Below are 25,843 nucleotides of genomic sequence, written 5' to 3'. Positions count from 1 at the left end.
GCAAAAAATTCTCACGCGATTGCAGTCTGCAAAATCAGCACCATTGTGAAATTCCAGTTGAAAAATTGACTGCAGGAGATATGAGCAACCCAAAAAAAACTGGCTTGCATGTGATCACGCACAAAGGCAAACATCAATAAATCTTTCGTGCAGAGCTACATGGTAAAAATGCCCCCAGCGTAGTTTCGTGAACAACAAACGAACGATTATGCGACTGTACGTCTGCAAACTTTGCGTTAATTTGATCACGTCGCCCAATTATTATGCAGCATTGGGGCGCCGACCACCACATCGTCCCGCGCTTTGGGTTAAAATCCCTTTCAATTGGGGCCATTACCGTCCAGCATTCATTACGCCCTGGTTATTGCGTTTGATGAAGATTTTTTATTTTAAAAAAAACAGGCCATGACCTTGAAAAGATGGAATTCCTGTAAGCAACAGCACACAAAAAAGAGTGATAATACACTGCCAAACCGTCTCCGTCGCATGCCAATTTTTCCAGAATAAAACGTATATTGCGGCTCTTTAAAGTCTGTTCTGAACACCAATTACAAAGGCCTGAAAAAAAACACAAAAAACTGTTACCCAACGGCTTTCAACTCTGAATGGTTTTCAAACCGAGGGACGGTAAAGCTGCCAAGCTGGCTACAGACGCCGCGAAAGCCAATAAATAACCATAACCGGGTAAGGTAAAGCGTTGCGCCGACCGGCGCGCTTAGTGTTCTCATAACAGGGGGGAGGTGAATGCAAGGGCCAGGCGCTGTTTGGGAACACGCTGTGCGTGCTTTGCGCTGCGTGCATGCCTATTACAGTTCGCCCAGCAGCGAGTGAACCGGACCCACCCACCGGCACCCCCCCTCCTCCCCGCCCACCCCCAACCTCCCGTCCCGGCGAATACCGCTTGCCTGCCCAAACGCGAGCCAAAGCGGCCCGGCCGACTCAAAAACTTTCTGGCAGTTGTGTCGTCTTGTGCGCTTCTTCATCCAACGGGCACATCTCGGATAGGCGGCGAAAAAAAGCACGTGGTTGTTTTTTTTCTCTCCGTGCTTCCTCTGGCGCTCACGAAAACGACGAGGCGGTGCTTTAAAGTGGAATTTGTGCGCGATGTGTAACATCTGTGGCTGCCTTGTCTCGCGCGGCGTCCTTATTGCAAAAAAAATGCACATCTTTTTTTTTGCAAACAAAGAACCTCTTAAAGGAATGTCACAATAGCGTGGGATAAAAACACAAAACTAAATTGGAACCATTACAGTACCGCCAAAGTGTTTCCACGCTCATACGCGCGGTCACTTAACACATTATTTCCTGATTGTGTGCGATTTCTTGCGTTGCGCTCGGTAGATAGTCCTTTTGCTTTTACACCGTGAATCATGTGGAGATCGGCGCAATTTAACACGCGCAACCGCAGATGCTTGACATCACGTTCGGCGTTTCCAAAAATACGTCATGCGTTATTGTCATGGCCGGTTTAATAGGCCTCATTGTTTTTATAGATTGGACCCATCTATTCACATTACGCACAAACGTAGCATTGCGGTATTTCTTTGAAACTGAGCAATAGTGTTTTTTTATATTTATTACAAAACCCTCCCAGAGTACCCTTGATGCGATGCCTCGAGAGGTGGAACAGGCTGTCACGTGCACAGCAGTGGCTCCGACTCTCTCTACGGTCAACGCACTCGCGCATCGTATGGGAACCAGCATTTATGGCGGTGAAGAGAGAAATTTATGTTCCCTTGGACTTTGAAAGGGGCGAAGGAACCGTAGCACGATTCAACCAGGGTTCGATACAGATTCTGTGAATGGTCTTTTTCTTAAGCCAAAAAAATTCCCAACGTTCTCACGTCTAATTTTGTCACTGGACGTGCGCACATACGTCCCGTTGTTCCATGTACGCTCAGCGGCTGCTCGCGAAACGCCGCTCGATTCCTTTTCCGTTTATTCTTGCGTGACTTTAACGCATCGCTTGTCCACTTTGTAACCATTACAAAATGCAAACCGTGTAGGGCATTATCTTAGGAATTTCGACGCTTCCTCCCAAGTCGGCCCTGTCCCCGCCGCTGAATGCGACTCCTCCATACTCGGACTTGGCACGCAGCAGGAGGCCGCGACGACCAGAACAATAAGGTCAAACGCTGGAGCGCAGAAGCTCAAATGTCAGATGTGAGATGCTGTCGGGATAAACTCCGTGAAATGTAAGAACAGATGGCATGATAAATAAAAAGCCTAAACTCTTCGGAATGCATTTTTTTCGCCCTTGCCCAGAGATCCACGTGAGCAAGCTACGAGCGAGTCGGCAACCGGCACGTGACTTGCCATCCCTCAAAAATACTCAAATAATTCCTCAACATTTTTGGCGAAAACGCAGGGGTGACGACCAGCAATTACCGTGACGACAAGCAATCAGCGTGACGACTGCAGCTACCAAGGCACTTCCCTTTTAGCGAGAGGCATGAACGCACCAGCGCTCAACCGCACTGCAAACACTCACGCGCACTTTCATATCCACTGAGCGCGCGTACACACACACACTCGCACTGCCCCCACATCTCTCAGATCTACAGAGGGATTTAGGGTCCTCGTCAGCGCCGCCACATGATGGCTTACGACACACAACACAAAACGAATACATATGCATTAATACTGTATTCCAGCCTGAAATTGAATGGTTGCAAATTGCAAAGAAGGCTGTGGCTCAACTCAGCCCATCATCCCTCTAGGATCCGTAAAATAGGCACCACTTTGTGGAGAAGTCAACAGTCTTTGTCCTATGGATAGACTTGCCCCCGCCATATGAATGTGGAATATCCATCACTGGCTCGAGGCTGTAAACGGTATTGGCAAAGGAGGGTCAACAGGGGCAGAACTGGTTCCAGATACCACTCACAACTGCTGTTGGCATTGGCCGGAATTCGAACCCAGGTCGCCAGATACACAGCGCAGCGCGCCAACCACTGGGCCCGCGACCTGTATTAGCGTTGTGCACTCTGCGTCCAAAAGGTCCGATTGCGATATTCCTATCGCTCTGGTAGAAGGGAGCGGAAAAATAACAAAACAGAAATTCAAGCGATCCTTTAGAAAACCACTCGAATGTGCACACGAGATAAGTCGTGTGTAATATACACGTGGAGTTAACGCAATCACCATGCAACGGAACTGGAAAATGCATCGAGTGCACAGCAACATTGGCGTCATGCAACATCGAAGCCGAGACACACGTGCACACTCATCGCGGTGGAAGGGGCCTGCCAAGCACCTGAACCGAATGGAATTCTGCCGAGAGCATTACTCAGCCTGGCGCGTGATTAACGATCACCGTTCACTAATTGTGGAGGCATCTGCACACCTACCTTTGCTCTTTGAACATCAAATTCCTATACGTTTTACACACTCTTCATATAATCGAGGACATTACAAATTCGATTTGTATTTTTTTATGCGTGAAAATCTTTCGCAGCTCGACTAAAATTACAAAGCCAATAATGAGTGGAGATGGCGCAAATGACACAGATTACTTTACAGAGGAGTAGACAGATCAGAAGTAGTCAGCCAGATTAAACGGGCGTGAGTTCTAATTCAGAGGAGCAGAGGAAAAATGCACGAATAAAACCAGCCTTGCGAACTAATTAAGGCCCTCTCGCAAGCGGCAGCTTAACCGAGGTGCTGACACAGCACGCAAATTTTCAGCTGCTCCCAAATCCCATCTAAAACCCCTCTCACAGGGTTCGCCAAATCCCAAGCTCAATACAGAGATCTGTGGCGTACGCTGCCCCGCTGCAAATTTTTTTACGCTACGCTAAATGAGCCCTTTAATGGAATACAGCGCCCCGTACCGGAGTTAACTTAAACCGGGCCCGACGGTGGTTGATGTTGATAAACTCGGGGCTCGGTTTGAGATGTGCTCCCTTTTAAGCACAAGAAAAAGAGAGCCCCCCCACCACCTCCGCTCCAACACAAGCGGCGCCTTTGATTTCGCTCCACAATAGCGGTATTCAGCCGCCGTTTCCAAGCAGTTTGTGCGAAACGAGCGTCGGTACGCGAGCGCAAGCCTCTTGCAAAACACAACGGAAACGCGTTTGGTTAAATGTCAGCGTTAAAATACTGGGTGCTCAGCGATGCATTAAAACCCAGCGTTTGTAAGTCATAGGACAGGGCGGCTGTTTTCGGTATAGATTACAAAGCGTTTTCAAAAAAGCCAAAGTTATCACAAGGAGCTGTGTCAAGGTGCACGACCAGTTTGTTTGGATAATGACACAGAGCACGGGACAGTAAATCCATTTACAGTATTTTTAAAATAAAGTTGAACACCTTAATTATCGGGAGAGCTTAAGTGGAGAATAATTAGGATACAAATATAACGACCCTACTGTACATAATTATTTTGTTTAACGGTTACAGGATTACGCCAGAGGTGACTGCATCCCTTTCCCAATCCCAAACGTAAATATCCCAAGCAGACCGTAACGCGGCTACGCCGCTGCACTGAAGCGACTGACAAGGGCATGCGGAAGATGAAATCTACATGTCAGAGTTTACAGCCCTCGATCAATCCACTGCGAGATGAAGGCCTCCATGTCGAGACAGACGTGGGGATTTTGTGTCACCGTACTTCACCACTCTGGTTAGTGTGAGTTGGTAAAGGAGGTGCCCAGGACCAGTTCAGGTATCACTCGCCACTGATTTTGACTGTAGCGGGAAATCAAAACTCATGTCACCGAATTGGAAGTGCAGTGTAACAACCGCTACCTCACCGCTGGAGCCAATATATTTCTCAACAATAATCCCACCACGTATATTTCAAGTTTCCTTTGTTTAACCAGGTGAGAACTCAAAAGCCCAGGAGAGTCTCATTTGCAAGAGTGACCTGGGTATGTCTGAGAGCAGTAGGCTGAACATTAAAATCAAGTGCCCACCAGAAGGTTCCTCGCAGGCTACCCAAGGGTCTCACAATGCTGAAAAGTGCGGCCGAACATTCTGTCCAAGCGTGCGCCCTGTAACAGAAGCCAGCCGCTGCTCGGGCCTGGTCGCCAAATTCTTTCTCATCGTACCTATGGCCCTTCTAATGGAAAGAGGCGTCCATTCGGCACAGTGGCGCTAGGCCTGCGAACACAATTTTGCTTTCATCCGAACATCCAAGCCCTGGCTTGTGACAAGACCCAGAATTGCCGACTCGTAACTGAAAGCGGCTGTTTGATGCTGCCTGAATACCGTATTCATCGTCCCGTGAACAGATGACTTCAGGCCACTATTAAAGTCCTTGCCCGCCTGGGGGCGGCCACCTTTTTTTCGAAGGCAGCAGCAAATAAGCTTGGGTTTCAAGCCAAATAGCACGGGGAGGGGAGGCGGTAGTTGACCGGCCGGTTCTTCGGTCAGACGGCCGACCACGGCTCTCACGCAGGCAAGCAAGCAAGCTCGCTTCTCAGCCCCTAAAATTATCCCGAAGGCATCACTCGCCGTGCGGGCCGAACGGGCGAGCGAGCGTATCGATTTCTGCAGAGAGGCCACGGCGCGTCTCACGGCTGACCGTGCCACCTGGCTCTCATACCAAGCCTCCGCGTGACCGCAATTACCAAAGCGTTACCTTTCACGCTTTAAAGGGACGCGCGGAGGGCCGATGCGACGCGCCGGCGAGGCATCTTGTCTTTCACTTTGCACGAATTCAAGTCGTGGGCCACGTACGCCTCCGTCAGACTTATTATAAACGCCCAAGGCACATTACCGGGTAATTACTAAAGCATATGGCAGCTTGACTAAGCCGTGCCTCTCATGCTTATTATTATTACAGTGTTCCATGACAGGCATCCTTCTGTCCGGGGGAAAAGAAAAAATATATTTGTACGTGGGGGGGACCAGTAACAAGGCTTTGGATGGCCCTGGCTGGGATTTGGACGGCCACCAAAACCGAGCGCTGCTGTTGCCATCCCCGATAACAGTGGGCGAGAGTTGGGCCCGGCACAACAGAGCCCTTTAATTAATCTATTAAGTCACGAGGGGTCTGCGACAGGAGGTGATTAGGGGGCCGGGTGAGATTAGGCTCATCCCAGATTTCTGCTCGCTTATACAAAGGCAGGTCATACCGCATGCAACAGCAGCCGTGTGCTCGCCTAACCTTAGCCAGCCACGGGCAAACAGGCGGTGGGGAGGAGGGGATGGGTGGATTTATTGATTAAACAGTGCGCTATTTTGAGGGGTTATTTCAGCGATGGTGCATCTCGAACCTGTGTACTCGTAATTAAGGCCAGCTGCTGGTTTTGCCGGCTTGCTTTTGTGAGCAATCAGATGGAGAGATTGAGGGAGTGAAGCAACTTAAGGGCGAAAAGCCGTCAGCCGCTGCGCGTTGATGTCAGAGAACACTCATCCCCTTTGTCCCGGGCTGTCCACATTAATGTTTGTTATTCCGCGATCTCATCGCCGCCGCCTCCGCCGCCGCTCTGGGACCAAACAATGTCGGCGTCGGAACAAAAGTTGGCTCTCATCAGCCCGCCGCGTTCGTACGAGACGCAACAAAGCCGGCCTCCTCTCCCTGCATCACCTCGACTCCACCATCTCTCCCCCCCGCCCCACTTCTATCTCATCCTCATATCTCCCACTCCCTCCATCTCTCGCTTTCTCTCCCTCCAATGCCACCCCCACGACGTCTCTATCCTCTCTCAATGTCTCTCCCGTTCGTTTCTCCTCCGTCTTCTCTTCACCTCCGTCCTCGTCTCTTCTCCCTTGCCGGTCGATATCCTCTACATATCTCCACTCTCCACCTCCTTCGAACGTCCCTCATCTACACTTCCCTCTTCGGCTTTCCTCTCCTCCCCAGCTGCCTGCCCTGCATCTTCCTCGTTCAACTCTCTCCACCATCTACTCACGCATCTCCCTCATCTCTCCGTTCTTCATCGCCCTCTAACCCCCCACACACCCCAGGGCACACGCCAACCCCATACTCTCAACCGATCTCCCGCTCCATCTTTTCTCCTCTTTTCCCTATATCCTTCCCCCATCTCCTTTCTCTATCTCCTTCCTCTAGGACTGCCATCGCTGTCAAAGTCCACTCAGCCCCGCGACCGTTCGTGCATGGGGGGGGGGGGGTCGTCGCTCCGTGCGCCTGCGTCTAACGCGGCGGCGACGCGAATCGTCGAAGGATGGTGACAATGAAGCCACGAGCCAGGGACGAGTCAGCAGGAGGAGGAGGAAAGAGAGGGGTTATTGTTTGGCTGCCAACGCCATGCGACGACCCCCTTTCTCTCTTGTCATCCTCCCTTCATGATCCCTGCTGCTGCTGCTCGCACAACTGAGCCGCAAACAACCACCGCCAGCCACCGCCGTCGTCTACGCGGCTCCGTGTTGAAACGCCTCGTCCCGTGTCCACGTCGCCACCACCACTGCCGCCGCGAGGATTAAAGGCGGCGAACACCGCACAAAAGACGCCATCGGTTCCGCAGTATAAGTGGGGGGAGGCTTGCCCCCCCCCCCCATTTCCACACACAAAGAAAAAGACCCCCCCCCCCTAATCCCACACCACACCCGTTAGTCAAATTGAATAATGGGTAAAGTGATGTTAGCGAAAAGCTATTCCAGCCGGCGGTGGTGACGGGGTGGTGGTGAACGCCACGAGCCGCCGCCTTTGTCTCTCCCTAGTGCCGATGTCTGCACGTCCCCTGGGGAGGCCCACGACAAGTTGTGATATCAACATCCACAGAGCCAAGCCGCGTGTCCGGGAGTCGAACCCAGGTCGACCGGGTTCGTGGTGCAGATCGATAAGCACGACGCGATGTACGTACCCCACACACAGCCACGTTACAGCAGAGACACACAGTAACACTCCCACACACTCCCAAGAAGAGCACAAACACACACCACCGCAAAGACACGCACACATTAAACACCTACCACAGAGACAAATATGCCCCCGTGTAGCCGCAAAGGCGATTGAGGGGGAACTGCTGTTAGCGAGCACCTATCCACACCCACTGTAGTAATACTGTGACCCACACAATTATACACACACCCGCATACCACACACACACGACACAAACATACAAGCCACGCAATACACATCGCAACAAGCCCACATTCAACACAAAGACACACAAACACTGCCAACACACACCTATACAGTGCACACCACACTGACACACACCGCTGTCCGCACAAGAGACTCTCTCCCACCCCACGACAACACAATAGCACCACCATCACCACCACACCACCACACACCTTATCCGTGGGCGCTCTTCAGTGGTGCCGGGGCCGCGATGCATGGTAGAGACGCCCGCCGGAGGCTCCACCACGGGCCCGGGCCCCCCCGACCCCACGCGGTGCCCGCGTCCTCCCCTCCACCACAACGCCTCGCTCGGACTCGGAGAAGGCCGGTCGCCCCCAGTCGTCGGTCAACCCAGACTCGTCCACCGGTTACTCAACCGGTTCACCAGCACAGCCAACGAGCCGGATCAGCGTCAACCCCCGGGGGGGGGGGGGGGGCAGGGCTTCAAGCAGTGAACAGAGCCAGCTGAGCCAGCCAAGTTAGTCAACCGACCAAGTCAACAGCTGGACAACCCAGCCGCCAGTCTGCTAGTTAGTTGACCGGGGTCAGCCGGTCAACCAGCCCAGCCAATCAACCGGCCGGTCAACAAGCCGGTCAGTCAACCAGGCAGGCCGCCGCTGGCCCCCCACCAGCTGACGACTAAAGCTGCGGAGTCGGCGATACAGTCCGGGCTGTCTGGCTGCCCGACTGGCCAGCAGACAGAGGCGGACGACCGGAATGTGGTCTAGCTACTCTAGTAGAGCGGACGGGCGGCGATGAGAGCGCGGGGCCGGCGCGCCGCTGCTGCTGCTCCTGCGCCGCGGCTGCTTCTGCTTCGCTGCCGCTGCTGCCGGGGTCGCGAGTGGGGGGGGCGCGCGATGCAGGCCCCTCCCCTGTCCGAAGCCACGCCCCCCTTCCTCCGCCACCTCTCTCGCTCGGTGACGGCGAGACGCGATCAGTGGACCGTCGTCGTGCCGATCGCTACCGGCGAGCGGAGCGCGCTCAATCGAGGCAGTCGGACACTCGATTGTCGCGCCTCGTCCTGGTCGGCGCGACGCGACGCCGGTGACGCAATGCCCCGTGCCGTGACGTTCGTTGGACGGAAGTGCGTCACGAGGAAAGAGGGGGTGGGGGGGTGAGAGGAGGGGGTCGCCTCGCGCCGCCGGATCACGTGACACGAGGGAGCAGGGGGGGAGTGAGGGGGGGGGACTGACGCACGGTTTATATTTCCCAATGCAGATTAAGCGCGTGACCGTCACGCGTCACGTGCGGCGCGCACCAATCGGCGCGTGAGGCGCCCCCCCCCGTGCGTGTACGCGGTGGGAAATGCGGAGCGGTAGCGCGCGCGTCCCCTCACGCCTGTGTGTGAGGACAGCAGCAGCAGCGGCGGTGGTGGTAGCGGTGCCACGATGGAAACATTCGGGCGGAGAGATGAGGCGAGGGTCTCCCTCCAACGGGCACCGTCAGCCACGCACACGATGCCTTTCCCCCTGCCATGGCCCCGTGTGCCACTGAGCGACCACTCGCTCACCCAGCCCCCCTCGCCTACCACAACCGACGAGACAAAGCAAATGGCTACTGCTGCTTGGTTGATGAACAGCGAGCTGAGCTGCTTGACTGGGGAACAGTCAAACTCGCAATGTCTTACCCGCCACTACGTAAATGCCCACTCTTTCGCCATCCCCATTGCCCACACCAGACAAGCCAACTTATTACATTTTGCCTGACAACGAAACGGTTACCAGCCATGTGGAGTCGTTACCGGGTGCCTTGATAGGGCTGCCTGCCAGGTGTCTCTACGGTCGCTCTCGGCTATGGAGACCACGGAGCCAGAGTTTTACTTTGTGTTCCTCCTCACAAATGTCACAACCACGATACGAGCATTGTGTAAGCGGTGTACCGTGTTTGCTGTGCGAATTACCGCAAAGCTCCCACCGCCCAAAGCATTTCATTGTCTTCAAATCCTGCGTGACCTTGCTTCTTAGCTCTTTGAACTACATCGTTCCCATTCGGCTTTAGCAACCGCCACTTGCCCCGACCATCTCTCGTTTAGCCTCTCCCAGTCAATATTTAGTCAGCCACTCATAATTATGATTGGCACATTTTTTTTCCATAGACCAAACTTGAACATTTCTCAGTCAGCCGAGGTCTATCAAAACTGTAGTCGAATGCAATAAAGTTCAACATACTATCACCAGATCTCGGTCCAAATCAATTCCTGGCACCCACCACAGATTCCAATTTAGAAGCAACCTGCCACTCCTCTCAGCCCTTGGGCCGAATATCAGCCAGATTTGTCAAGGTTGGGGAACCAAAACATATTTCTGCAACCGACGAGCCGCATCATCATAACCCTCGCTTTGGCTGTGGCTTATTTCCTTAGCGTGCTATTAACTGAAGTATATTAGTGGAAATATATTCAAACATTCACTCCCAAATTAAGCCTAGTCTCAAACCTATCCCAGTCTGCCTCCCTATTTCCCAGTTTTTTTTTCTGTTCGTCTTTCTCAGTCTCTAAATATCACCCACAGCTGGGATGACTGACATCTGAATAAAGTTACTTTCTGTGTTTGAATACTCGGGCCCCTTTTTATAACTGGTGGCCGCCACATCCTGCCTCCCGAAGGCAGGAAACCCCCTAGAATGCAATGGCATCAGCAAGCCTTGACCATTACCTCCTGTTTGGCGGCACAAGTGGGAACAGATGTGACATTATTTTCTCTCCAGCTGTTATGCGTTGTCCGATTCAAACTCATAATCGGTAAAGCCATCGATTACTTAATTTCATCTCTCAGCCTTAGATTCTCCCAGTCTCTCTCAATCTCCCTCAGTGTATCTCCTCTGTCACAAACCTCGGACTTGTACCGTGTGTCCTGTTCCCATAAACTTCATTCATGAATTCCTCCTCCCATGTCGAGGACTCTTGTCTACCAGAGTTACTGTTTTGTCTCATTCATTCTGTGTTCAGCCATCACACTGCAGGCGAGAACACTTCTCTGATTTCCTCGCACTGGCTTACTGTAGAATTCCCTTCGATCGTATCTATTTGCTAGGCTTTTATATTAGCCTTGCTCAATTCAAGACATGTTAACTATTTCAACTTTAACAGTGCCGTGTGTTGCTGGCCGCTTGGCGTTTTGGGGTTACTGTGCTCAGCAACCGTGATAATAAAATAAAACCTGCGGGGCCGACGGCGCTTTAACCCCACGAGGTGCCAGGCCCCATGGAGCCCACTCACTCCCCGTGCCAGCAGACTGTGGCAGCAGGCTTCAAGGGCTCGGGGTTATTAATGTTTAAAGCGCTTCCCCTAAAGCGGGGAGTAAAAAAAAAGATTAGTGTCTCCATGGCAATGGTGTGCGTGACAAACGGACACCCTGTCGGGCGTGATGCATTAGGCTTGTGGGCAGAGAGTCTCAGTCACACACACACATGCACACGCATTGGGATGTTAGCACTCTTGACAAGACAAACAGGTGTGGTTTCCCACACTGGGTGCAGCTGAGGTGTGACCCTCAATCATTTGGATGGTGGTGGTGATGATGGTGTGGGTTTAAAGAAGAGTGCAGTGCGATATGAGGCGGTAGTAGTGCCTGTCAGAGTGGCTGTAATCCAGACTGGGTGCTGCTCAGGAGAATGAGTGACCTCACCGTTTGGGTGGTGATGATGATGGTGTGAGTTGAAAGAGTAGTGTTTTCCAGAGTGGAGGTAACTGTAAGGCTATTGATATACATATTATAAAACTATCTTGCCATTTGTCGGCTACGCATGCGCATAACCCTTTACAAAAAAATTCACAGCCTTCATGCTCAAGTAATTGTTGGGTGGTGATAATCTTTTAAAAATATATCAATTCCACATTCCGATGCCAAAATCCCAAGAGCTCACAAATCATATCTGAGGGCCAAATCTCATTGCCGGTTTTTTCCCTCTGATGTTTTTTCACGTTGTCCCGCGTGTTGTTTGGCATGATGTCCGGCGTTTCGCTTCACGTGCTGGCAGCTTCTTCAGGAACTTAATTCTGTTGGGAGCTTTTTCCTTATGCTGGGAGATTCTTGGAGAAGTTAATTCAGTCGGGTGTGAAGCATCAGACATCGCGCCGAACACGGGGTATAGCCTGAAAACACATCCTATAGCCGTACAGCACGACTGCGAGAAGATACGCGTTCGTAATTGCTGGTTCTAATTCATTAATAAAGTATCCGTGCTTTGTTGCGTCAATTACTCAATTTCCCCTCTCCTCCCACGCCACTGCAGTTTATCCACTGACCAGTAGGCGGAGGAGCGTTTGATTAAGCCCATGCGCGACATTCCAAAAATGCGCTCGTCCATTGATTCAAGGTTAACAAAACACAATCAGGGGCACAGTCTGTGCGGATGCGCTTATTAAAGGTTGTGGGAGGATGGAGGAAGGTGTGGGGGGGTGCATCTGCTGTGGCCAAATATTGGAATTATGTGCGTCTATTAGGAAATCACTGACGCTGTTGTTGCCATGCAATCGACAAGAGCATGCACGTGCACAACGACATGAATCCAAGTTATTTATACCACTTATTTATCCAGGAGAGCCTCAATCAATCTCAAGACTATTTTTCAGAAGGGTCATGCTACAGTAGAATTTGTTGCCATTATCATGAAGGTGTGTTTGGCTTCACATGGAAATAAATCGGGGTATCTGGACAATACCAGTACAATATAACCCACCACACCACGCAAACAAGGGGGGTGGTGACACTCAGCACTGCCATCTCGTGGTCACACCTTGCAGCCCCGTGCCTATAACACCTGCCAGGCACAGGCGGCCACCCACACCGGTGCTTCGCAACCAGTGTGCCGTGGTACAGCAGTGTGCCGTGGTATTCTATGAATTGGAAAGAACCTCACTATACTCATTGTTTTTTTTCGGTAAAGTCACGTATGTGGAAATATAATATGAATAAAATAAAATTACATTAAAATTGTATTTCCACATACGTGCCTTTACCGAAAAAACCGATGAGTATAGTCATTTCTGCAGTCACGGAAGCTTCAATTCAAGAACCTCACTGTTTGCAATCGAGGACAAACTCACCATGCCATTCAGTGGCCGATCCAGACCCCACTCCGCACATCCCCGCCCTCCCCCCTCTCCATTGGTCACGGCGCAATGCCACAGCGACACAATGTGTTACCACCCATCCGGGGCCAGAGTGATTGTTTGGTTTGGTGTGCCACGAAGATCGAGCAGGCTCGAAAGTGTGACGTGGAGTGAAACAGGTTGGGAAGCACGAACCCGACTCAACCCCATTATTTGACTCAACCCCATTATTTGACTCATTTATAGTGATATGGTCGATTTTGGTATTTAGAGTATGGAAATCAGAAATGGCACTCTCTGTATAGTTACAAACTAAAATAGCTGGAATCTTGATTTGGAACGTAACCTTTTTTCTAAACAGCTACAGTCTACAAATATGCCCATGTGTTTTCAAACGACGAAAATCAACCGCATCATGCGTTATTTATACTGATGAGCTCTAACTTGAAACTTAGTAAACAAGCAGTTAAGACTGCGTTGTCAGTCGATGATGATGAAGTGTATTATTAACATATCCACTGGACAATTTACCTTGGTACACGAATGATTTATCTCAATAGGACATATACTTGTTAATATAACATTGCATGTTCATTCGGTTACTATTTACACTTTTTTCTTACAATTTAATAGCTAGGCACGTGGACATTACAATGTTCACATAATCATCACCAGAGGAGACCCAAGCCCACAGTAGACAACAAGTGACTACCCCTAGGCAGTGTTCTGTAATTAACGCCGTTATAGAATCGACATTCCCATCCACGTACTTGAGTTTATTGTTAAATTTGAATCACAATGCCTATGATTACTGTTGTTACATTGTTTTTATAGCTTTATTTTGGTGATTCGAAAACATATGGTTAATCTAAATTGTCTTATGGTTGTTATTGTTGACTTGCGCCACATTGGGATTTTGCACACAGCGTTTTAATACGTTTTTTTTTTATATTTGCTGGTTTATTCCAGGATGTTTCTGTTATGCGTCGTCGCTTTAAGATGTTCTGTGTTCATATTTTGTTTGTTGTGGTTGCACCCGACTTAAGAGCCGCATGGCTCACAGGGCTATATCTAATAAATGAAACTTGAGTTGTGGCGCAGTGATTTAGCGCTGCAATATGAACCTGGCAAACCGAGTTGATATTCCCAAGCCATCAGTGGCGACTAACAGTTTGAACCAGAACTCGGCCTGCACATCGCCAATCCGCGTTGACCATCGTGGTGAAGTATGGGCAAACAACATCCATGAGAAATCAACTTAATCTCGTTAACACGACACCCATTTGTCATACTCTTTGATACTTTCGGTAAAGTCACGTAGGTGAAAATACAAATAATAATAATAATAAAATAATAAAATAAATAAATAACCTTTCCCTTATTTTTTTTATTTTCTTCTTATTTAGTTACTTTCAATTTATTATTTTTTATTATTATTTTTATCTTCATCTACGTGACTTTACCGAAAGAACCAAAGCGTATGGATCCTTGCAGTCACGAACACTTCAAATCTAGAATGGACACATTTGTCAGTCTATGAGACTGCATTTTATAGTGCGATTACATGACGTACTTATACAATGATATCACAGCAGAGCCTGTAAACTGGCAATGGATAGAACATGTGAGCAGATGAACATTTATTCTTCGTGCAAATTTGCTCCCATCCCAGCTGCTCATACAAATGCACACGCAAGCTGGGGGGATGGGTGACAAATACACATTTGGGTGGCAATTATGGCTCAGTGAAGACACAGTACTCAGAGGGCAGTCTCACTCTGACGGAGGCGCTTAGAGACCAGCACTGTGTTATAGGTAAACATTTGCCCCTGCAGGGATTCGAGTCTCCTCGTTTGTTCATCCACCTTAAATCCCTCTTCTCTTCCACAGTTTAATTATAGCCGTCTGCCTAATTTGTTGTTTTTAACCTACGTTCGTACACATTACAACTGAATGTGAACATACTGTATATGAGGTAGCTTACTTACAGCTTGGTGATCTGTGTAAAGTTCGCATTTCGGTGTCGTTTTGTATTTTAGTATCTTTCTACAAACAATGCTTAACAAACACTCGCGATTGTTTTTTTATCTATCCAAAAAGATCGCCGTTATATTCGATTTCCCGGAGTGGCAGTGGAAACATTGGGCAAGTATATTTTATATTCTATCCCCCCCACCCCAGTCCAGGCAGAATAATACACGGGGAAACCACAGTGAATCAATTGGAAGGTCACGTGTGGTGGGGTAAAATGTGGGTACTTTCACCTGTTACAATATGATTGGCTAGCGTGGAAGAGTAGGCCAAATAACCTCTAGAAGAGCGCTCCAGAGCACTTCCACGTGGAGTTCCTTTCACCAGAAGTGGCGTGAGCAAGAAATTGCAGTGTTGCATTTTTACCTGTTAATAACCATGGATCTGAAAGGAACATCATACAGATACATCTATATAATGTAATAGAACGCAATGATTAAGTTGACATACATAACCAAATAAAGTGTTCTTTCACAGGCCCATTGCTTGAAACGTTAACCTCCTAATTCTTTTTTGTTAAGAAACAGGTATTTTTTAAACTGCTGGCAACAAAACAATCCAACACAATTCTATTTTTGAACATAATATATTACAGTTTATTACATGCGCCTTATCTCACGAGGTTGCAAATTAACCAAAATGTTCAATACAACAAGCAATGGCAGTAGTATTTCACATGCAGCAATGACCCGCGGTTTGATGGCCCGGTGACTGACCCAGCACCACACACACGAGGAACATATAATACATGTTGGCACCTATAGGCGTGGACCCGAACAGAACCGCCACTTATCTCTGGGATACAATGGAATGGGTGCGTTTACATCACTTACTTGGTTTGAGCAATAGGTGCAAGAACATAAAAGTCACCTTAACTATCATTATAGGGCCTAATAATAATATATGGCCCTCCTTTGTCAATACACCACTGAATAAGGGCCTCCTCACGCGATGTAGGATCATGGGGTTTGTTTGGCCATACTTCATCACGCTGGTCTGTACGGGGGAGGGGGTAGGACTGGTTCAGATATTATTCGCCATAGATGTTAGACCGCGTCCAGGAATCAAAACCATACTCTTTGGTTCTTTCGGTAAAGTCACGTAGGTAGAAAAATAAAATAAAACAAAAAAATATATCACGACGTTTCGATGAACCTGGCCAACTGATCAAAATGAAATACGCTAACCACTTCGCCACCGCTCAACCTTTTAACCATAATTAGTGTAGATCTCATTCAATGTATATGTAATGCACATACGGATTTTCACGTCATGTACCGTGAGCTAAGCAGTTACCTTTGTAATACGGATGGTGTGGAGAGGCCTTCATTCAGCAGTGGACTGATGATGACATGTGTTGAGGACAAGTGAAATACACGACTATTGTTGTTTGTAAATGTATTACAAACGTGACCGTACGGAATGATGGCAGACATATGGTCAAGAATAATTATTTAGTGGCAGCCAAGAAACAAGGTATCTGAGAGGACACCCACCGAGGAGACGGAGCGATGAAATCAGTTCGGTGTGCAAGTATTCGGGTGCATTATTACATCGTAGGATCGTCAGAGACAGCGGTAGATTGGGGACACATCATCCAGCAGTGGACTGGCCATGTCTGATGATGGTGGTGTGAGTACACACCAAACTTGCTGATAAACATGATGTTGTTTAGCAATGTTGATGGAATTATCATGAATGATCACATTCACTAAAGGTACAGAGTATTGATTGACATTAAAAAAAAACTCTCCGTCACAGTGACCTGCCTGGGGCATCATAAACGTAAATGATTAATCGCAAAAGAACAAATCATAGCCTGCATGGAATTTACGAAAACAGCTGCTGTGCTTACCAAACGCGTTACAAATTAACATGTACTTATATTTTATGAGCATCACGCTTTCTCAAGCACATTTCACGTGCGATTACAGCCCATGAATCCTAATATCCACGCTTGGCAGACAGACAGGTGTGAACAGGCTGACAAATAGGCAGATATCTACTCCAGCTATAAGAAGATAAATGGGCAAGTCACAGATCGGTATACAAATGAGTTCACATCGGTAGGGATGGTTGTTGAGAGGTAATTCGCAAGCTATTCAAGATTAAATTCAGGTACACTTACATCAGATAAAGTGAGGTATGCCGAAATGTTATTTAACATAGGCAGAGGTATGAAACCATGCATTGTATGCAGGGTAGGCAAGTAATGATCTGTCGGTCGTTACTGCCACGTATCTAGACACGGAATCGAACGTTATATGCGGGTAGGCAGAAAGTTTATTCGTAGGCAAAAAGATTACTGGCAGGTAGGCAGATAGTTACACCTTGGTGGTAGGTGAACATACATCAAACATAGGTGATAGGGTTATCGGTATGCAGGTAATTGAGTCAGTCTCTCTCTATAACGGGTTGTCTAAGATCCGTGTACTTTGCTGTATGAGGCGCTCACCTCGCCCCTTGCGGATTGTGGAGGGTTATTTCACCATACTTCACCGCGTTCGTGAGTGCGGGTACGCAGGTACAATGTTATTATTAATTAACAACAGCACGTAGAGTGACAGGCAAAGCTCTGCAGCTGCATCAATACAGAACTAGCGCACACCTCCACATGCCCGCATGCCCCCACCGACCTACCGAGCCGTGAGAGATTACTAAACACTTTGCACACAGCACGGACGGCTGGTGACGATCCCAGCAGAGGAAACACGTTTGTAGTTAGACGGCGTTAAAGACGACGTCAGGCGTATTCAGGTTATCGGCGGACACAACACTGCAGCGGGAAACGTGGAGGAGGGCGAGTGAAGGTCTACGCGAGGCTCGGCCTGCTCCTAACCGGGACCTCGGTCTCGCCTGATCGCCCTACCGAAAACATGGACACGGCGGCGGCGGAGGAGGCAGCCCAGGGAGGGTGGTGGATCGGTGGCCCCACGGGATGGCTGCTGCTTCTGCTCTTGGGGCTGCTGTGCTGGTAAAACGCACGGTCGCCCTGACCTCTTCGTGCATTCGAGTGCCATTACGTGCGGCGCGGCGTCCGTGACGAGAGTGGTCTCCGCCTAGGCCAAACTTTTACTTAAGTTCGTCACTGACCAATCGAACCAGTGTGGTGAAGTATGGTGAAGTATGGTTAACCCCCCTCCCCTCAAGTGGCTGATACTGCTCGAGACCTCTATCCAGCAAGTGGGTTGCCAAAGTGCTCTCGCATACTGGGGCGATGGATGGAGAGCAGCTCGGGTGTGAAGACGCCAGGAGGATGGTTAACATCGCAGTCGTGCGAGACATTGCCGTGTTGGGGGCATTGCGGAGGCCTTCATCCAGCAGTGGATTGACCGTGGCTGATGACGAACAGTGCGCGCGTGTTGGGGTGTAATGGGGCTGACGTGAGTCGGCGGGGAACGCATTACGGGCATCATAATGAGCTTAATAGAGTCGCCGCCTGTACGTGTTTAAAGGGCAGCGCACGTGTTTAAAAGGCTGCGCACGCGTGATCCATTTATAGACACCCCACTAAAACAGTGGGGCAGGAACCGCGGGGGCATGGAGCTGTCGTTTAAATGTAAAGTCCCTACCTACGCTTCTCCCACCAATCTCGGTACGCTTATTAAATATGTCAACACTCTCCTCGGTAGGATATGGAGCCATCGCGTTCACAACACCGCAATGCAGTATTTATTCACGTGTTGAAAGGGTACTATAATATTATTTGGGTCTTTCGGTAAAGCCAGGAATATGAATTCCTGCAGTCACGAAAGCTTTAAGTCAAGGTAGTATAATAATTAATTATAATCGGTTGGGGTCTCGACAATTGAATCTACCTGTAAACAAAGTCAGACCGCTGACCTTCAGTTAAATAAAAATTCGACTTTGTGTAGACAAGCATTGTGTCACATTTTTGTTGATAAACTAGGGGGAAATTAAAGTGGTCACATATTGACCGTGGAGTAATGGTGTTTAAAAAAGTACTTTAAGTGGGAAGTACTGGACTGTGAGTGAACTTGGACAGGGTACGTGATGGCTAGCGGTTGTGATGACCGATGGCCACGAATAATGAGTGGGCCAGCCAAGGAATCTAAAACACGTTCCAAAAGGACGTCTAACGTGAAGATGGAGTGTTGAAATCAGCTAGTGTGCGGGTCCTGGTGGACCATTACATTTGCAGGATGGCGACAGATGGCTTTCATCCAGCAGTGGATTTGATCATAGCTGATGATGATGAATAATTGACAAAGTCACGTGAGCACGTTGCCCTGAGGCGCAATGACCTTGAGGCACAGAGGGCGGCCCCCAGCAAGTGCCTCCGGTGGCACCGTGGGGGAGATGGCCAGGTCTGCCTGCCCACCTCTCACCTCCGCACTCTCTCCCTCTCAGCAGCAACCCTGAGGTCATAAACCAGGGGATCCTGACCGCAGAGTACAAACATTCATAAAGCTGCAGCAAGGAGACGATATTCATTGTTGGTGCGGTGTCCTGTTTGTGTGTGTGAGACCTCTGGTGACCCACCTCCTCTTCCCGTTGCCACACGGGGGGGGGGGGGGCTTAATCTACCTTGACTGTTGTTTTGAACTGACATTTTTGTAATATTTCTTAGAGGTTGCACACCAATAGCCTGGCTCTGCCGATGGGACCCAGAAAGACGAAACCAGTCCCACTTTTTCCTCTGTTCGTGTGTTCCATAAGTTCCTCCCCCCAGCCGTCAGTTTAACTCAAAGCTTTCGACATGCTCTGTGAGTGACTGTACAGTAGTGATATAAACATTAAGATAATATCTACGTGCCTCTTATTCCTCCATGATGTACTTATCACACTATCTTGTACGGTGTCTTGAGACTTGATAATATTTAGATGCTCTACACCAGGGGTTGGAAAAAACAAAATAACATGAGCCATTTTTTTTTCGAATTCGGTAAAAAAAATACTCAATATATCAAGAGCCGCAATGCATGTGGTGAATAGTAGATGGTGTTCCTTAATCACGAAGCAGTCCTTGAAGAGCCGCATGCGGCTCTGAAGCCGCAGGTTGCCGACCCCTGCCCAATACATTCATATTGTATTTTAAGTGAACACTTTTACTTAACCCGATCACGTCATGCTCGTGGGATAATTGCGCAAGTTGTCTGGTCAGTAGTTTTGCATCCCCACTCCCTGCCAAATTTATTTTCCTTTATTGGTATTCACAATCAACACCGTTTAATGTTAGCCTTCCTTATGAAATCTCAGTGCTGTCCGGATAGTGTTCATAGAGTTTCAGTTTTTTTCAGTTTTCATATATTTGGTATAGCCCTGTGAGCCATTCGGCTCTTGAATCGGGTGCAACCGCAACATACAAAAAACAAAAACATGAACAAGAAAACATCTTAAAGTGACTATGCACAAACAGAAAAATCCAGGAAAATACTGCAAAGTCTTCCAGAAAAAAAAGCACCGTACACCAACACTGTGTGCAAAAATCCCAGTGGGATGCAAGTCAAACAACAACAAAAACCACAAGACAACTTAGATTAAAGCCATCATTCTAACTCCGTACTACAACAAACAAACATGGCCAAACACAAACAATGCCTAAACACATACACTGTCGGTTGTTTGACATGCTTCTATTCCATGATTTTGCTGGCAATTAAACAGTATGTACAGTATTGTATATCACCAGACATTCAGCAGGGTGTTAACTCTAAATCAATTGGTGAGATATAGGGAGCGGGAATGTGTCCTTTTCAAGAGAAAAGTTGTGGCGTCAGCAATAATATCCTTCTTTAGTGACAAGCATTCAACCCCCAAATATGCGTCGGTTTCCCTTTGGTGATGCAAAAAAACCAGTTATGCAAGGTCATCATTGTTCACATTTTCAGCATGGGAACAAAGAATTGTGATATGATTGATAATATTCTATCGCCCTTTGTCAATCCACTGCTGGATGAAGGCCACCCTCTGCTGTGTTGGCCGTCAGGTTGGTTTGACCATAACTCACCGCGGTGTTCCGCGTGGATTGGTGAAAGGTGGTGGGTGGAGTGTGCACGACCAGATATATCACTCGCTCCTGATGATAGCCGTGGCAAAGGAATCGCATTCAAGCCATCGGCTTCACAGCACCGTACGCTAACCACTGCATCACCACAACAACTTCACTGCCATTTCACATATTGGCTGTTACCATTACAGTATAGAAATGCAGGAAGTTTCAAAATATATATTTACTAGTCAGAAATTTGCAGTGTTCTATAAAGCAGAGGGTTTTTTTTACCTTTCATAGATCTGACTTACTGAAACGACTCTTTACCAACTTGTGTGCATTTTCATGCCAGTTTTTGATGATGTGGTGTAAACGTCTTAAGGGGCGTGGACCCCGTGTCCCACTTCGCTTTACGCTTTTATGTGAATGAGCACGTTTGTGGCCACCACATCTCTATGGCAGGACTGCTTTCGTCGTGCTACACGTGTGACAATACGTCTGCATTGGATAGTCTATTCAAGACGTCTATAAATAGTTTATCACGAGGCATAGCCAATCTAATAACTGTGAAAATCGGCGTAACCTAAGATGCAAATTGTCATGTTAAATTCTAAAACTATTTTTAAATATGGAAATTTTGCTGTTAAGATTTGCCTTCAAAATGTTATAGCTTGTCATTTATATGATTATACATAATTTGTCATCTGTGCGATTCCTGCATCTTGAATTGTTTTGCGTTCAGAAACCAGTTTTTCTGTTTCATGTACAATTATTTTTGTTTCTGTGTGATGCACTGTATGTACCTCCCACCCAGGTCTCTCTTGAGAAAGAAACGTCTGGTCTCAACGAGTTTACCTGGTTTAAATACCTGGTAAAAATAAATACAAAACTCATTCAATCATGGCTTCTTGCTTCCTGTTTGGGATCTCACGTGCGTATGTCTTGTGTGTGTGTGTACCCGTGTAGTTTTTGTGTGGGGGCACGGTCGTGCCGTGATGAACGTTTTAACCGGTCCTAAGTCTCCCCTAATTCGACTCTGCCTCATTTCAGCAACTGGTGCCCCGGTGTGTAAACATACGCGTTGGGTAGACAAAGCCGGCTGGGCGTGGTGCTGCTCGTCACCCACCTCCTCGTGTTTTGTGATAGCCTCAATTGGTGCTAGCTAACACTGCTTGCACCAACAGTCAGTCAAACGGCTTTACCGCAGGCGATCTTTGTCTTGTTTTGTAGGTACTCCATCTACCCATTTGGGCGTCTGAAGGAGCTGGGTGTGCCTCATCCACGCCCAATGCCTTTCCTCGGAAACATGTTTTGGTTCCGGAAGGCAAGTCACACTAATCACCACGCAGACAATTAATGGCAGTAATTACGCGTGACACAATGGTAAACACAAAAGTGGTTTAATTTAATATGCACAGGGATTACAGCGTTCTGTAAACGCGACCAGATATTTCACTCCTAGAACACATTTTTATTACACCAGCCCTTCATTTTTTTTGCAGCTGTTGCATATCAAAAATGCATGTTATTTTGCCTTTTTCACTCGTATAAATTATTCAGGTACTGTAATCGGCCACTCTTGACAATATTTCACGGGTTTGATAAGCAATAACATCCTTTGAAATATATATTTATATTTCACTGGAAAACAAGCTCACGTTGGTGGTGGAAAATGGTTCCATTTTAAAGATGGGACCTCCTGACAAAAACAAAGCCTTTTCACAACCAGGATAACGGCCATCATTCTTCAACCCAGCAGGTGCTAAGTTATCCACGATTTCAGTTGATAGTCTTTCCCCATTGCATCCTCACGTAAAAAAAACATTAGTGCACATATGGAACGTATGACCTTTCCTGAGCAAGATATCTTTATCATCACACTGGGTAGTAATTTGCAGCACATTGTCAAGACACTGCTTGATGAAAGTCTCCCCATGTTATGTACCATGCTGGGCATGAGGAATTTTTGACCATACTTCACCATGTTGGTCACTGCAGGTTGAAGAAGTGCAGGTTCATATCATCCATCACTGATGTTATCCATGACTAGGAATCGAACTGGGTTGACTGTCGTTATAGTGCAGTGCACTTACCGCTGTGCCAACACTCTCCCCTATTTCCTCTTGCATTGCAAGATGAACTTGTAAAGTAAATGGACCTTTTCTGAAAACCATACTCTGGCTTACAACACTACTTTGCAGATAAAAATGTTTATGTTAATTAAAACATGCTAATACAATTTTTGAATATCCCCTTACTGTTGAGTGTGCTTTTATCCTGCAAGTTGTATGTGTTGTACTTCTTCATCGTTTACATCAGTGGGTTTTTAAAAATATATTTATTCATGCAATTTACCTTAATCTAGATAAAATAATAAATTCAAGCTGTGCATACCTCTAAAAGCAAACAACACGAGTGTACGATGCAAATTAATTATAATTAATGGTAATTTCCATTTTAGTAATGACTTCTAAGTTCCTAGTAAAGCTTTTCTGCCCCAGGGATTCCTGGAGGGACTTGAGAGTCTGGTGGAAAAATATGGGAAAGTGTGCGGGTAAGTTATCATTCCTCCTTCACCGCAAACAAAGAAAATCTCAGACCCACGTGTTCACGTGTACATTTGTTTTGTCTATATTAATAAATAAACATTATATACTTTGTGTTTGACAACGATGTACAATCTCTGGTAAAAAAAAACCTCACTACGGTCATTAATTACTTCTCAAGATGCAAAACGAATAGCAGACTAATGTTGTGGACAGTGGCCTCTCTCCAGAGCGGAGAGAACAAGCAGAGATAAGCAATTCTTGGCTTATGTTTAGAAAATTCATTTTACAATACAGTGCATTGTAGAGGTTGTTTTTTGTTCTCATATTTACTGTGTGGACATTAACCGAGGCAGCTTCCACCATTAGACAGCGAGCCACGATGTCCTGCCTGGTCATCCCCAAGCGAGTCACCTTCCCATTCCTTACTCTCAACAGTAGGTGTAGGAAAGTGTGCAGCCGGAAGGCCGGTGGCTATTCTCTTGGCTTCCGCCACCTACCATCCTCTGTGGTACAGAGAACCTGGTGGAGAGCCAACCCCCAGAACAGAGAGGCGCATGACTCAAAATCCATCAGGTGCCCTAGCAGATAGAACCTCGGTGGACAGAGTCAAGAGAGGAGAGAGAGAGACACACGGACATACATCAACAGGTGCCCCATAAAAAAGAGACACGAGTGGGCATGAGTCAACCACAGCAAATAGACACACAGCCATAACAAAACAGAGGTCCTTGCAGATAAAACCTGGTAGGCAGGACCAGCGAGAGACAATAGAGCCACATGCGCAAAGGTTGGTGGTGAGATGTTTTTATTTCAATCTTTCTTTTGTGCCTACCAATTAGTAGAAATAGATGACAGTTTGACCAAGCTGGACACTTCCAGTCTTGAGTTTTTTTGAGCCTAGTGACCAAGGGAAGGAGAAGGCTGTTGGGGGCAGATCTTGGAGGTCACGTGTCTACTGTCCAGCAGCTGCAGGATGTGGTGAAACGTTGAAAGCATTGGCGTGGTGCGGTGGCATCGACGACTTTTGGCCGTCAATACATCTTGATCTTGGCCCTTTTAATAATAATAATGCAATTTATAACGCGCGCCAATTTGCGGACGTAACGGCCACAACTCAGAGGCACGGAGCCAAGCTCAGAGTCGCTCGAAAGCGTGGTTATAGAGTTGAGTTTTTAAGTCTCTCTTGAAGGAGGCGATTGAGGTGATGCTGCGAATGTGCAGAGGGATAGCGTTCCAGACTGTTGGGGCTGCCACCGAGAAGTGGCGCGTAGACATGACCATCCTGGATCTTGGTATCAAGAGGAGGTCGTGAGTCGCGCTGTGCAGGCATCTGCCGTGTGCTGAGCTGAAAGTTGTCAATAATGAAGAAAGGTACGGTGGGCAGGCAGATGTGAAGGCATTGTGGCAGAGGCAGGCGATCTTGTATATGACCCTGCTTCCTGCTGTGCTAGGCCAGTAGCAGAGCAAAGGAAACGTGTAAGGGCTGTGTGAGCTGCGGCCTCGGCTGTGTCGACGTCGTCTCGCCCGTGCCCAGGTATTACTTTGGGCGGCGAATGAACCTGGTGGTGGCTGACCCCGACATGCTGAAGCACATCCTGGTGAAAGACTTCAACAACTTCGTGAACCGCATGGTGAGTGTCCATCACCTTGCCAGCTGCACTGACGAACGAGCCTCGATCACACGCATGCACGCGCCAATGCGTTAATGTTTACGTGCCTGGGTTTATTATAATTTGTACTTTGACGATAATTTTCAATGTGAGTTCGTAACTCTTACCGGTGCATTACATGGTTGGATCGTGTGTTGATTGGCACGGTGTCTGACGTTTCGATGCATGCGCCGGGAACTTATTCAGAATCTGCATTGAGCTGCTCGCCTTCTCCCTAGATTTTATAATCAACACAACTAACAAAAACGCATCAGACCTAGGGAGTAAAGTGTGATTTCCGACAAAGTAATTTACAGTTTGTGTATGTGTATAGCGTCTGCATTCAGATGCATCTCAAAATACTTGCAATGATGGTAGGTGTGTTTTGTGTCTTGCAATAATGTCGACGTTAATGTCAACTGGGGTGGAGCAGTGGTGCGGTGGTTAGCGCCCTGCACTATGAATCCGACAACCTGAATTCAATTCGCAGCCATGGCCAACATCAGTGGCGAGTGATCTCTGAACCGGTTCCAGGCTCCCTCGGCCGCCAACAACCACCGACCCACTCCCCCGAGC

The 25,843-nt window shown here is 48.0% G+C and overlaps 2 protein-coding genes across 5 annotated transcripts in view; one reads left to right on the top strand and one right to left on the bottom strand.

Moving 5' to 3' along the window:
- The window catches only part of LOC144933944 (homeodomain-interacting protein kinase 2-like), a 60,532-nt gene extending 51,634 nt beyond the window's left edge, over positions 1–8,898 (bottom strand). For all 3 annotated transcript variants that reach the window (XM_078859281.1, XM_078859280.1, XM_078859279.1), the window contains exon 1: positions 8,206–8,898. The gene's annotated coding sequence lies outside the window, so the exon portion shown is untranslated. The remainder of the gene's footprint in view (positions 1–8,205) is intronic.
- An 8,686-nt stretch (positions 8,899–17,584) lies between these two features.
- TBXAS1 (thromboxane A synthase 1) overlaps positions 17,585–25,843 on the top strand; it is a 32,917-nt gene continuing 24,658 nt past the window's right edge. Inside the window, exons 1-4 of one of the 2 annotated variants that reach the window (XM_078859277.1) lie at positions 17,585–18,090; positions 22,300–22,393; positions 23,571–23,623; positions 25,153–25,249. In XM_078859277.1, the coding sequence (XP_078715403.1) occupies positions 17,993–18,090; positions 22,300–22,393; positions 23,571–23,623; positions 25,153–25,249 (342 nt within the window). In that variant the 5' untranslated portion in view covers positions 17,585–17,992. The remainder of the gene's footprint in view (positions 18,091–22,299; positions 22,394–23,570; positions 23,624–25,152; positions 25,250–25,843) is intronic. The other variant, XM_078859278.1, reaches the window with a different exon arrangement.

The sequence above is a fragment of the Lampetra fluviatilis genome, chromosome 8 (genome assembly GCF_964198595.1).
Source record: "Lampetra fluviatilis chromosome 8, kcLamFluv1.1, whole genome shotgun sequence".
Taxonomy (NCBI): domain Eukaryota; kingdom Metazoa; phylum Chordata; class Hyperoartia; order Petromyzontiformes; family Petromyzontidae; genus Lampetra; species Lampetra fluviatilis.
The sequence above is the reverse complement of the archived record's forward strand: the minus strand, read 5'-3'. Positions and strand labels throughout refer to the sequence as shown.